The sequence below is a fragment of the Rhinoderma darwinii genome, chromosome 1 (assembly GCF_050947455.1).
Source record: "Rhinoderma darwinii isolate aRhiDar2 chromosome 1, aRhiDar2.hap1, whole genome shotgun sequence".
Taxonomy (NCBI): Eukaryota; Metazoa; Chordata; class Amphibia; order Anura; family Rhinodermatidae; genus Rhinoderma; species Rhinoderma darwinii.
The window spans coordinates 549,600,518-549,614,250 of record NC_134687.1 but is presented as its reverse complement, the minus strand read 5'-3'; the positions used below and the strand labels follow the sequence as shown (position 1 = coordinate 549,614,250).

Sequence of the window (13,733 nt, the reverse complement as noted above, 5' to 3'; positions counted from 1 at the left end):
TAAGCAGCACTACTGTAATCGGCTGTCTGGAATCCACTGCCTTCCATTGGCGGTTCAACCCTTTCAGGGCCTGCCGTATTCTAAAGTCCTTGGACACGTCCGGCCTACCGAACAACTTAAAATAAAAGGCCAAAGCAGCCAGCCGCTTTCCCACGGCTAATGCCGACACTCCCATGTCCACCAATTGAACCACATATGCCTCAAGCAGTCTGACCAACGACTCATGCCGGAAAGATGCCGGCCTCCCTTCAGGAGACATTGCTTCAAACTCCCGCCAATTCTTTTCATAACACCTCAAAGTAGACGGTGCGAACGACCTCCGGACCAATTCACCCACCATAGCTTGACAATGTTCCACAGATGAGCTGGACAGGCATCCCCCGTCTCCATGTCAGGCAGGGCATGGGGCCCACTGTTTTGTCCATTGCCATAGAAATACCAAACTCCTGTGCCACGTTCAACAAAGTGTCCAGTATGTGCCGGCAAACCTGAGGCCCAGCCGGGCCCACGCACAGGAAGTCGTCCAGGTAGTGTATGATGCTACCAAAACCAGACGACTCCCTAACCATCCACTCCACAAAACCGCTAAAAGCCTCAAAGTAAGAGCATGACAGCGACAACCCCATGGGCAAACAAAGGTCTACAAGGAGATGATGACTATCCGGGTGAATAGGAAGCAGCCGGAAAGCTGCCTCCACATCCGCTTTTGCCAATAAGGCCCCTGGACCAGCCTCTCTCACAAGATCCACCGCCTTATCAAAAGAAGCATACGACACAGAACAAAGTTCCTTGTCTATACTGTCATTCACTGAGCTTCCCTTCAGAAAGGACAGATGATGTATCATCCGAAAAGCTCTTTCTTTGGAACAACCCTCAACGGAGAAACATGAAAAAACAAAAGGGGTGGGAAGAAAAAGGGGACCGCCATCCGGCCCTATTCCACTTCCGCTCTGACTTTAACCCGAACCACCGCCGGACACTGAATTGCAGATTTCAAATTTGCTGGAACCCCGGAACCACCCCTACCCAAGGAAACCGGAATGGGAAAACCGTTCCCAAAACCATCCCTCAATAAATTTGCATGTGCCCTATTGCCGTATCGCTCGAGCCATGGCAGCATCGCACCTAGCTTCACTGGAGTCTTCCCCTTTTCCAGCAGCATCCCCTGGGCGGTTTCCAAGACGTTTGAAACAGCGGGAGTAGGGGTGTGAACCCCCACACCCCGAGTATTCATGCCACAACTTACACGACAGACCCACTTTGCATTGTCCCTCATTAAAGGGCCAACACACACCTTTTTTTATTAAAGGCCGGTTGGGCAGATCCCCTCCGTGAAAGGTAGCAGGTCGCTGAGACATCATCAGCCTCATCCATAATGGAAGATCTAATTGATCCCACCGCATGGCAGGGCACGCCGCCAGGCGCTGACGAAACTGCTCATCATAACCCCACCACGCCAAACCACCATAGGTCTTCCACGCATCCCAAATACCCTCAATGTAACAAAACAAAGACACACAACGTTCCGGGAATTTAGCCCCCCCAAACGCTCGCATAAATACAAAAGGCTCTCAACCAATTCCCAAATGTCTTCAGAATCTTCCTAAACCTACGTTTGCGTTCTTCCTCTTCCCGTTTCTTCAACTTCTCGCCCGTATCCGTTTCCTTCGTCTCGGGGAAATCATCAAGCGGCAGCAGTGAAAACAGTTCCACATATTCCCCGTTCTCAATCTTCTGTCGGGCCTCGTCCTTCAAATGCACGCCCAGCAGGCCAGAAAAGGCTAAATAAGAGCCCCTGTGAACCACATCCGTCACGGATCCCAAACCCGCCACAGGCTGCTCCGTAATCTCCACCTGGGAACTGCCTAACGATGATTCCGGTGCATCTTCCACTCCAGCCATACTACTCAGTGGGGAAGAACGCACTGACTCCCGAACTTCCCTCCAAGCCCCTGCTACCTCCACATCAGCTTGCTCCACCACCCGCCCCACCTTTGCAGCCAACAAGTTCTTCACATCCATCAGGACCCGCAACAAATCGCCCGCAGAAAAACCTGACTCACCTCCCGATCTTGAAGACGACCCTGCTGCGGAACTGTTCCTTCTTGAAAACGGGGTGAGTACCCTCAGCCTACTCCACCACACCCCGATACGCGGGCAAGACTCCTGTTGCACTTTCCATCCAGGAGGATCGTCACACACTTCGTACCGGTGACAAGGCCTCCCGATCCGATCTAGCCGAACCTCTCCCGCCATACAACCGACCACTGTATACCTCGGGATTGCAGCGGCGTTCCGACACAGAAGTCTCCTGAAATTCAGACCCACATCTTTCCGCAAGAGCTGGCCTCCGATCCCGAATCCGGGTCCTGGACCGCCGAAAAACACTTCCCACGAGCGAGCGGCGCGGCGGCTCCCGCCGTCCTCAGGACCTATGAGAAAAATACACCACAACATCCAAACGATCCCGATCCACTGGAACTAACTGCATACTCCCCTGATCCTCCAGCCCTCTGTCCCACACCAATAAACTCCATTAACAGCTCTGAGGCGTTCACCACAGTGTTCCCCTCCACTTACCTGCCAGATGCTGATCCCGGGTTCATCCTCTCTCCTGCCGACACCTTCCCACTGCTCTGCGTCTTCCTCCTATCATGGGTGGGCGCGCCCATCTTTCGCCCGCTCACTCGACGAGCGGGGCTTGGACTTCTCTCTTCTCCGACCAGACCGCACCGGGGCTTAGCCGGACTGGCGGCCTAGCATTGAGCATCGGCCATGCGCCTACATCCGCCACTGCCTGCATCCCGGACACCTGCTCTGACAACCAGGCCACTCCCCTCTCCGTGGCTAAGGCCCTCACGCTGTTCAGCAGTTCCTCCATCTTGTAAAGCATGAGCTCACCGCATCACATCCTCCTTCTTTGCTCGTTTGGCGCTTCTGCCAAACTCCGCTTCCTGACGTCAGGTGCTACGTCCCCCCTCATAGTCAACAGCCGAGCAGCACTTAGGACCTGCATTCATCAGACTTTTATGGCATATCCTGTTGATATGGCATACATTTTTAAGTTGGGAAAACCTCTTTACTGAACAAGCCAGAATACTGACCAAAGGCAGTAATCACTGACATGGCGTAAGTCAAAGAGGAGACCTTGTCTGCCAAAAACAGAACGTCGTCGGCATATAAAGCAATCTTCTCTTTAATAAAACCATGCAAAAAAACTGGACTTGCAAATTACCTTTAATAAGGGCCACCAATGGCTTTATGGACAAACCAAAGAGCAGGGGCGACATTATTTATACCGCATGGTAAAAGGCATAACATTTTGTTTGCAAATAACAAATATGGAGTTGCTGTTTTTTGCCATTGTCTGGATTGATAAAAAACAAAAAAAATAGCTGGGTCTTAAAAGCACAAAATAGGCCAGTACCAAGGGGATAAGAAAACTGTGTGTGTGGCTTATGCTCTACATATGAGCTCTTCTATGGTGTATGAATCATTTAGTCTGAAGTGCAGGTGATAACACAAGGCAGTGCACGGGCAATACTCAATAAGAATTTGTGCGTGGGTTTATTTTCCAGTAACAAAGATGGCCGCTGACTACTGAAAGGTAGAAGTACAATACTTCCGGATGACTAGTGACGCAACATCCGGGTCATTCCCCCTCATGCTTGTTAGCGGTCCTAGCAAGTTGTCATGACTCGCTGGGCTCGTCCGGGGCAGAACGATGCTCCTGCTCGGAACCGCAAAGTGTGTGAGGCCACTCCATGGGAAGAGCTACACAAGAATCCTCCCGGAGGAAGGCCGGCCAAGAGGGGCGCCCCGAGTGCGAGCAGGGCGCCCCCCAAAAAGAAAGCGGCGTATGTAAATGAAGATGTGAACGGGTTCAGGGCGATGCTAGAGCAGCAGGATAGGAAGGATCAGCGCAGCGAGGGCAGGAGGCTGAAGAGACAGCAGAACACGAAGAGCAAGATGGTGAGTAGACTCTCCGCTCCCCCACTATGTGTCGCACGGGTGTTCGGGTCTCCACAATGTCTGCCCAACAGCTATTACTAGAGACAGACCACCTGTACTGAGTACAGCCGCCACAACTATCGCACGACCTGTCCGCTATACATGGCAGCAGGTCTCCATACACCTCAGGGCAGATCACCGCAACCTCCATGATAGGGAAACCTACTTTATTGGTTGCAAATACAATTTTCCGCCTTCCGTGAGCCATAACTTTATTTTTATTTTTCTGTCAGTGGAGCAGTGTGAGGGCTTGTCGTGCAAAAAATCAGTTGTAGCTTTTATTGGCACCATATAATGTACTGGGAAACGGAAAAACAATTCATTGGGGGGGGATGCGATTCCTCTTTAATTATTTATTTTTTCTATTTCCTTTTAACGGCTTGTGCGATAGAAATTACGACTTTACTTCTGCGGGTTAACGGCCATATGAAATTTATGTATTTTTTTTTTTGTTTTATCTTTTAATACTTTTACAAGAAAAAAACAACTTTCTTAAAAAAAAAAAAATAGTTTTGTGTCGCCACGTTCTGGGATCCATAGCTTTTTTTTCTTTTTCCATCAATGGGGTGGCGTGCAAGCTTTTTTTTTTTTTTGTATATGTATTTTTTTTACATTAACCCCTTAGTGACCACCAATACGCCTTTTCACGTGAGTCACTAATGGGCTTTAGACTAGGCTGACGCCTTTTCACGTCAGCCTAGTCTAAGTCCTTCACGGGTCTCCCGTGCAGGCAGGAGCCGGGGCTCTGCTGTCTGATGACAGCTGAGCTCCTGCTCCAACGCCCGCGATCGAAGTTTACTTAGATCACGGCCGTTTAACCCGTTAAATGCCGCCGTCAATAGCGACCGCGGCATTTAACTTTGTTTACAAAGGGAGTGCGCTCCCTCTGTCACCCATCGGCGGCCCGCGAATGCAATCGCGGGTCTCCGATGGGGTGTCATGGCAGCCGGGGGCTTGATAAAAGCCCCCAGGTCTGCCCTGGACATATGCCTATTAGGACGCGCCGGAGGCACGTCCTAACAGATTGCCTGTCAGATTTACACTGACAGGCAATAATGCTCTGGTATACGAAGTATACCAGAGCATTATAGCAGCGATCGGAACATCACACAGTAAAGTCCCCTAGTGGGACTAATAAAATCAGTCATCAAAGTGAAATAAAGATTATTAATAAAAAGTACAGTAAAAAAATAAATCCATTTTTTCCCTTAAGTGGTTTTATTTCGTAAAAGTGTAAAAAAATAAATAAAAGTACACATGTGGTATCGCCGCGACCGTAATGACTCCATTAATAAAGTTAATATGTAATTTAAACCGCAAAGTGAACACCGTAAAAAAAAACGCAAAAAACCATGGCGAAATTGCAATTTTTTTCCATTGCCCCCCAAAAAAGTCATCATAAAAATGAATCAAAGTCCCATGCACCCCAAAACAGTACCAATCAAAACTATGTCTCGTCCCGCAGAAAACAAGCCCAAAAAATCACTACATTGATGGAAAAATAAAAAAATTACGGCTCTTGGAAAGCGACGATGCAAAAACAAATAATTTTAGTTCAAAAGTGTTTTTATTGTGCAAAAGTCGTAAAACATAAAAAAAACCTCTACATATGTGGTATCGCCGTAATCGTACCGACCCATAGAATAAAGGTAACCTGTTATTTACGTCGCATAGTGAACGGCGTCAATTTAAAAACGCATAGAACAATGGCGAAATTTCAGGTTTTTGTTATAATCCCCCCCCCCCCAAAAAGGTTAATAAAAGTTAATATAAAAATTATATGTACCCAAAAATGGTGCTATTAAAAAGCACAACTAATCCCGCAAAAAACAAGTCCTCATACAGCTATGTAGACGAAAAAATAAGAACGTTATAGCTCTTTGAATGCGACTATAGAAAAACAAATAAAATAGCTTGGTCATTAAGGCCTAAAATGGGCTGGTCACTAAGGGGTTAAGAGAAAATGGGAAACGGTGTGTTTTTGTTTTGTTTTTTTGTTTTTTTTAACATTTATTATGATCAAGAGAAGGAAGTATTACCACAGTGTTGCTGTACCTGGTATTGCCTGACCTCACACGGCTGAAGTCGCCATTCTTCCCTAGCCATATCATCTCTCCAACAATTGCTGCCGGTATTCAATGTCCTAGTCTATAGTGATGTTCCTAATGATTGTCATCTATTTCCTTATTACCTTGTCTTTTCTTGGTTTAGTCACACACATCTATTCATTAAAGAGGCTCTGTCACCAGATTCTGAAACCCCTATCTGCTATTGCATGTGATCGGCGCTGCAATGTAGATAACAGTAACGTTTTAAAAAAAAAAAAAATCCTGACACTTCTGACTCTTTTCTGTGAGATTCCAGCAAGCCACGCGTAATCTCGTTTACCTCCGTAATCTCGTGAGATTTCGCTTCCCTTGCTGGAATCTCACAGAAAAGAGTCAGAAGTGTCAAGATTCTGAATACACATGACGTCCAGGCTGGATGATCATGTGTATTCATTATCAGGACACTGCAGTAACGTTAATCTCTGTTTATGCGGCTGCACATCGCTGCTGTGTAAATGAATGGAGATGAGTGTATGATGCTGACTGGTCACTGATTGGTCAGCTTCATACACGTAAACACGCCCAGTTAAAAACACAATACACGCCCAGTTGGACATAATGAAAAAAAAACGCCCAGTTGTCCATTTCAAACCTCATTTGCATATATATAAAATAGCTCATAACTTGGCCAAAAATGAACATTTAAAAAAAACATGTTACTGTTATCTACATTGCAGCGCCGATCACATGCAATAGGAGATAGGGATTTCAGAATCTGGTGACAGAGCCTCTTTAAGTGTCCATTTATTACCAGAACCCCAAAGTTCACGGAGAATGTGGAGATAAGGGGCACATTATAGATGATTCTACTTTTTATCTCTTGTAGGTCTGTTTCCACTGTCGAAAACCAGGTCATGGCATGGCTGATTGTTCGGAAGCCCTGAGATGTCAGGAGATGGGCACAGGAATATGTTTCCGCTGTGGATCTACAGAGCATGAAGTCAATAAATGCAGAGCCAAAGTGGATCCAGCACTTGGTACATGTGAGAACTTCTTACATATGACCTGTAGTTTATGTGCGAGCCTAATGTTATGTTTTGAGAGGAGACGAGCTAATTCGCTGATGGCAGTCTTACCCCTCCCCCCCCATCCTTTTTTTTAAATTTTAACAAGACATTAACAGGGTTTTCCCACAATTAACGTTTATCACCGTACCACAGGATAGGTGACAAATGTATGATTGCTGGGGCCCCCACCACTGTGACCCTCACCGATCTCAAGTACGGAGGTCCCAACCCCCGTTCCTTATCATTGCACAATCACAGTGAGGAGTATTTTGAATGGAGTGGTGGTCGCTCGTGTGCTCTGCCGCTCCATTCAAAGTCTATGAGAATGACAAAATAAGCCGAGCACTGTACTTAGCGGTCTCTGACCCCATAGACATTGAATGGAGTGGCAACGCACTTATAATATATCGTGCCCTGCTGTTTAATTTGACCTTATCTGGGAGGCAGCTCTGGCTCATGATGTCCATATATCTTGTATTAAAATATTAACATATACCGCCAAACAAGAAATAACATTTCACATTGCACCAGAATCTGCAGGTATCATTCGAAAGCGAGAAGCATCTGTCAAATTTGATGTCCTGAGGCTCTAGTTATGTCTCCTGGTCTCCTCCCTTAGATCACAAGCCTATTCCCTGGTTGCTCCCCCCTCCTTCCCTCTGGTCCCTTTCAGTCAGTGTAAGTTGAGTCAGTTCTTCTTTCTATTGAATGCAGTGAGACATAAGCAGAGCCCACATTATGCAGAAATACCCCAATCTCATGTATAACATGTGCAGAATGATGATGACGTTCATGAGTAGAGTCCTGCTAGTGCAGTGCCCTGATATTTCGTGTTACAATGTATGCAAAAAAAATAAAAAATGGTCACACATCAGATGCTCCGTCGCCAGTTCCGTTGTTTTGACTGTAAGAACATCACGGCAATAGAACCCGACAGACCCCACTGTGTCAATGCTATGGATCGTACATCATGTCATCCATAGCATTGCGGCTCGGCGCAGATGTAAAAATTTTATTTTTTTTTACTTTTTTGTTTTGTTTTTTTTCCCCCTGAGCAGTGAATAGCTTGGTTAAAATTGCTGGGGACACTGGGCGTTGATCTAAATCTGTCAGTAACAGTAAGTCATTTTTGTTTCAGGAGAGTTTCCGTATGCCAAGTGTTTTATATGTGGAGAGATGGGGCACTTGTCAAGGTCATGTCCAGACAATCCCAAAGGTCTTTATGCACAAGGTAGGTTTTGTGACGTTTTTAGAATACCATAAAAAAACCATGGTGTGTAATGATATGGTGCACTTAAAATATTCTTTGAAACCAGGACCCTGTGCAATAACAACCATGCCTGTTGGGCTTAAGGGTCAGTTCACACAGAGGCTTTTGGTGCTGATTTTGACGCGGTTTCTGCATTGGAATCTATGCCAAATCACCCAGGGCTTTTGGGGGTAAAAAAAGTGGCATGTTCTTTTCTTCCAGAGGTTTCCTCTCTGACCTGCCATTAAAATCAATGGAAGGCAGAATAAAACCTGCGCAGCCGTTTTGAGCGTTTTGTGTGTCGGCCTTTGCTTTCGGTTTTTACATTAGATAAAATGGCTGTGAAAAAAGCGTCAAAACAACGATGGCAGTTTAAAATCTGCCTCAAAATTCCTCCAGGATTTGAGGAAGTTTCTTGTTTGTTTTTTTCTGCCTGCAAAAACTCTGAACAATATCTTAACCCCTTTTGGACTAAACCATTTTTGATTATTTTTTTTATTTTTTTCACGATCTGCCTTCCAAGTAGGGTTGTCATGACATCGGAATTTGGACTTCGATACCGATACTTCGTATAGTATTGCGATACTCTATACCAAAACCTCATTTTGCCAACAACAATAATAATAATAAAAAAATCCTTCCGTTTTCTGAAGTGCGGCACGTTGTGTGATACATTTTGAATCTCCATGTGCCTCACATTAATAGTATTTAACCCCATCATGGTCATCAGTCATAATGGACTACATTGGGTTAATGAGTGAGGTACATGATGGGGTTAATTACTATGTATGACAAGTGGTTTGATTCTTTTTTTTTTTTTTTTACTGTACACTTTTATGTTATTTAGAGTTTTTTTTAAAGTAAACTTTAATTCTCCTTAATTTTTTATGTCTCACTAGGGGACTTCACAATGCAATGTTTTGATCGCTGATATAATGCTTTGGTATACTCTGCATACCAAAGCATTACACCCTGTCTGTGTAAAACTGATAGGCACTCTATCAGGACTTGCCTATGGCACGGCCTAATAGGCATACAGACACAGCAGGCTAGTCCCTGGCTGCCATGGCGATCACGTTCGCTGGCAGCCCATGGGTGGTGAGGGCCCTCTGTCTAACCACTTGACTGCTGCGGTCGTTATTGACCATGGCATTTAACAGGTTAAACGGCTGGGATCCAAGATTTTGTGAGCCCGGGCTTGGCAGTGGGAGCCTGTTTTAAAAAGGGGTCTTCTGGAATTTAACATGGTAACCTAGGATAGCCCATCAATGTGTGAACTGTGGGGGTCCATCCCCTGTAACTCCCACCAATCACTGCGGCAGCTGATGGCTCTGCTTATCCATGTGGTTGGGGCTGAGCTGCAACACAAACTTGTGTTCTCATCACTTGGGGCACTGGGGTTTGGTCTCCGGAAACCTCTAAAATCAATACTCTTTTATATAAAGCAATCTGTGGCTGTTGTGTAATTTATACATCTTGCAATAGAAAAAATGACAACTGTGACATGACATTACTTGTGTCTTGGTTTTAGGTGGAGGCTGTAGGGTTTGTGGTTCTGTTGAGCATTTTCAGAGAGACTGTCCAGAACATAAAACATCAGGTAAGACCAGATGACTGTGGGTTACATCAAATAAGTAAAAAAATAAAAATAAATTATATATATATATATATAATATATATAAAATTTCCATCGAATATTTTTATATGTAGGGCCTTATTGAAAGATACAAGCATTACATCACTTTGTGCAACCCCCTGATCTATTTTGTTCCTAATCGGGACATATATAACGTAGAAGGTGCCAGTATTGTACTACAAAGGGCAACAAAATAAGGAATGCTTGGTGTTGGCCAAATCTGTTTTGTGCTGTCCAACTACTGCCTGTTTTGTTTTCAGATAAAGTATGTAGCTGGCAGGACTTGTAAGGGCCTGTTCACGTCAGCGTTTAGTTTCCCTTCATAAACTCGGTTCAACCACTCTGTCAGAGGAATCGATGATCGGAAACTATAGCTTCGATTTGCATTATTATTGACTTTCATGGTAATGCTTCCATTGCAGTTGGTTTCCGTTCCGTAGAGTTTACTTTTTTTTTCACAAACAATAGCATAGTCTACTATGCTATTGTTTCCGTGAAAAAACAGAAACTTTATGGAACTGAAACAAATGGTAACCAACTGCAACGGAAGCATTACCATTTAAATCCATTCAATGCAAACCGAAGCTATAGTTTCCTCCATTCTTCGGTTCATCTGACCGAAAGGTTGAACGGAAACCAAACGCTGATGTGAACAGGCGCTGAAATGACAAGTGCAGAATATTGGCGTACATGTATAGCAAGATGCAGCAAATATATAATGCCATGTATTGCGTTTTCATGAATTTTGCACACTTTGTCACTTTTTCAACTCAAATTCATGCGCTCCACGCAAATCACCACTTTTGTCTCTAAAATTACTTGAGGCTTTTTTTTTTACACAAAGCTACAGTGGCTCCCTAGTGTCTGTGATGTTTACAGAAAAGTTATGTAAAAGGTCACATCTCTATCATATTAGATACTTTATGACAAATCCGTAACTAAAATTTGTGTTACTTGTCACTTAATTTTTATTTATTTTTTCTTTCTTCTCAGCCCAAATGACAGTCAGCAGATGGTCAAGTGGTATGAGTGCGGATCATGAAGATGTTCCAATAAAGACAAAAGTTAAAAAAGTGCCAACTAAAGTACCCAAAATTGTCACATTCTGAGAAATCCGTATTACAACAGAACTGGAGATTGAAACTTTAAGGCTGTATTAACATCAGTCTGTGTTCAGTTGAGGGGTTCTGTCAGAGGTTTCCCTCAGGTTAACCCCTCAGTGGAAAGCAAACAAACCTGCGCTTCAGTTTCCCTCACTATTGAACTCAATGGTGACGGAGACCTAGCTAATGGTTTCTGTCTGTCACTGTTGTTACTGGGTTCTGTTGTTTTGACTGAATCAATAACGCAGTCGACTGCGCTATTGGTTCCGTCAAAGACAGAACCCTCTCAACGGTGACTGACGGAAACCATTATGGTGAGGCAAACGGAAGCTGAAGTTTGTTTACTTTCCGCTGAGGGGTTAACCCGACAGAACCCCTCAACGTAAGGGCAATGGTGATGTGAACAGGCCCTAAGAAACATGTTTTTAAGATTGTAAACTGAGGATACAAAATGTATTTCTATGTGTGGATGTATAAAAATGATTAGTACGGCGCTTCAGGTTAGCACTGTTGTCCCTAGGCGTGTGATGAAAATCAGTGTGTGTGAGAGCTTAAGTTAGGGAAATCTGCTTGTGCTCCCCAGTGTGGACAAGGCAGGGACTAATGTGAGCTTTAACAATCGGTGAACACTGTTGCAAAATGAATAAACACGTTCTTACAATAGACTAATGAAGCTTTTTATTTATTTTTTTAAATTGTTCTTAAAAAAAATGTAAAATAAAAACTAATTTATCCCCCATTGCCGTTTTGTGGCATCTAACGTGACTGCTTTATCCTTGACTCTGTGCATGCAGCAAAGATTACATACAAGTATTTTGAATCTAGATTTTAGGGATTTCTGTTTCACACATTTTTCCAATTGTTCCTGTGGCTGATCACACTGCTTGGCAAAAAGCACAGAATATCCTGAACACTCCCAATTAAAACTATAATGAATAACGTGTCAGTGCTTCTACATGTTACCGATGTTCTGTATAACTGGCAGTCATGACCATTCCCTAGTAGTACTGCATATGGAATTGTTAGTGATTTACCTCAGGGGCACATTGTGGTTAAAGGCTATGTGCACCTTCTGACGACTTTTATTTAAAAAAAAATAAAGTAATTGTTAATCAGTTTGACTAAAAAAAAAAAAAATTACTTTCAGATCCAGCTGCTTTATAATTTGTATTCTGTATACAGAGCATCTATAGCTTGCACTGAATCCTGTATTCGTCATGTCCGCGTTCATAACTTAGATGCGATCGATTACAGGTGGATCCTGCATGACAGACACGCAGGATCCGCTTTCATTGAACCAGTCAGTCCTGTGGACCGGACTGATTCAGGTCTTGGTGGACGATACAGTTGCTCTGTATACAGAATACAAAGCAACTGTATCTCAAAGTAAAGAATTTTTAATAAAATGTATTTAGTAAGTTTCTTCAATCACACTGCACAACTTTATAGAAGAAATAAAAACAAACTATGTCAAAGTTGTATATAGCCTTTAACAGAAAATGGTTATTAATTTCTTGTCTTGCAATATAATATACCTATTTCCAGTACATCCTTCATGGCAGCACCACAGGAGGTTGCCCTATTGACCTCTATAGGGACAGGAAGAAAGAGGTTAAAAGGCCCCTGCCACCTCCCACTTGCCAGTGTTCTTCCTGACCCTACAGGGTCAGGAGCAGAGAGATGTCGCTCCTGGAGAAAACTGGCAGGGGGCAAGATTGGGGAGTCCGTGCACTCCCCTTTCTTTTCCTCCTAGGAGGAATAGAAGGGGGGAGTGCACAGACTACCCAATCTTGGCTAATACCCCTCTTGGATATTGCATTGTCTATTACTTGTTGCGGTGATAGAACTTCCTTGTTCTGACGGAATTCCGGATCCGTTCCAGGCTCATGTGAGTCTCACCCTTTGGGTAAGGGTTATGACTCCGTATGTAAGTACACTATACTTTACCTGCCTTCTGTTTTCTTTAGGATAAAGATTCCTCTTGGACAAACTGATAAGGTTAAAAAAAATGTACGACTTGTGCGAAAAAATTGCCAGTCACATAGGAAACAATTGTCAGGATTGTACTGCAAAATTACTAAGAGGAATAACCGACATTTATGTCTGAATTTAGGGCTCTGATTCGTGAAGAAGTGAGTCAGTCAATAGCCTCCCTTGCCCCTCAAGGAACTACCGAGCAAAAAGGCCATGGACTGAAGTGGAGCAAAAATGTTGCCCACCATCTCAGGGGTCTGACTCGGAGCAGAAGTGTTATTACTTATTGGAGGGTGAGTTAGAAGATGGAGAGGAACTCTGGCCTTCAACTTTTTCTACTCAAGAGAAAAAAAAATGTCTTCTCTTCTGAGATGTCTGATACCTTAATTCAGGCAATACGGGAGACCATGGATATTCCCGAAGAAGACCAACCCCATACAATCCAGGATGAGATGTTTGGGGGCCTAACGGAGAAGAAAGCAAAGATTTTTCCTGTAAATGAGAATCTCAAGAGAATGGTAACGACTGAATGTGAGGATTTGGGAAAAAACTCATCTCAAGAGAATTTAAAAACAGACTTCTCTTTGATCCAGAAGATACTAAAGCTTGGGATGAGATCCCAAAAGTAGATGTCCCAGTAGCCAG

At 44.0% G+C, this 13,733-nt stretch overlaps 1 protein-coding gene across 1 annotated transcript; it reads left to right on the top strand.

Moving 5' to 3' along the window:
- The first annotated feature begins 3,640 nt into the window (after positions 1-3,640).
- ZCCHC9 (zinc finger CCHC-type containing 9) lies at positions 3,641-11,777 on the top strand. The gene is made up of 5 exons (XM_075854864.1): positions 3,641-3,972; positions 6,946-7,096; positions 8,265-8,357; positions 9,907-9,975; positions 11,005-11,777. The coding sequence occupies exons 1-5, from the start codon at positions 3,694-3,696 to the stop codon at positions 11,118-11,120; spliced, it is 708 nt and encodes a 235-aa protein (XP_075710979.1). The 5' UTR covers positions 3,641-3,693; the 3' UTR covers positions 11,121-11,777.
- Positions 11,778-13,733: the final 1,956 nt, after the last annotated feature.

What these genes read in the sequence shown, in the direction of transcription:
- ZCCHC9 (XM_075854864.1), top strand. Translation starts at nt 3,694, where the DNA reads ATGACTCGCTGGGCTCGTCCGGGGCAGAACGATGCTCCTGCTCGGAAC. An exon ending in AGAACACGAAGAGCAAGATG is followed by an intron (nt 3,973 to 6,945) that starts GTGAGTAGACTC and finishes TATCTCTTGTAG; the next exon opens with GTCTGTTTCCACTGTCGAAA. An exon ending in CAAAGGTCTTTATGCACAAG is followed by an intron (nt 8,358 to 9,906) that starts GTAGGTTTTGTG and finishes TCTTGGTTTTAG; the next exon opens with GTGGAGGCTGTAGGGTTTGT.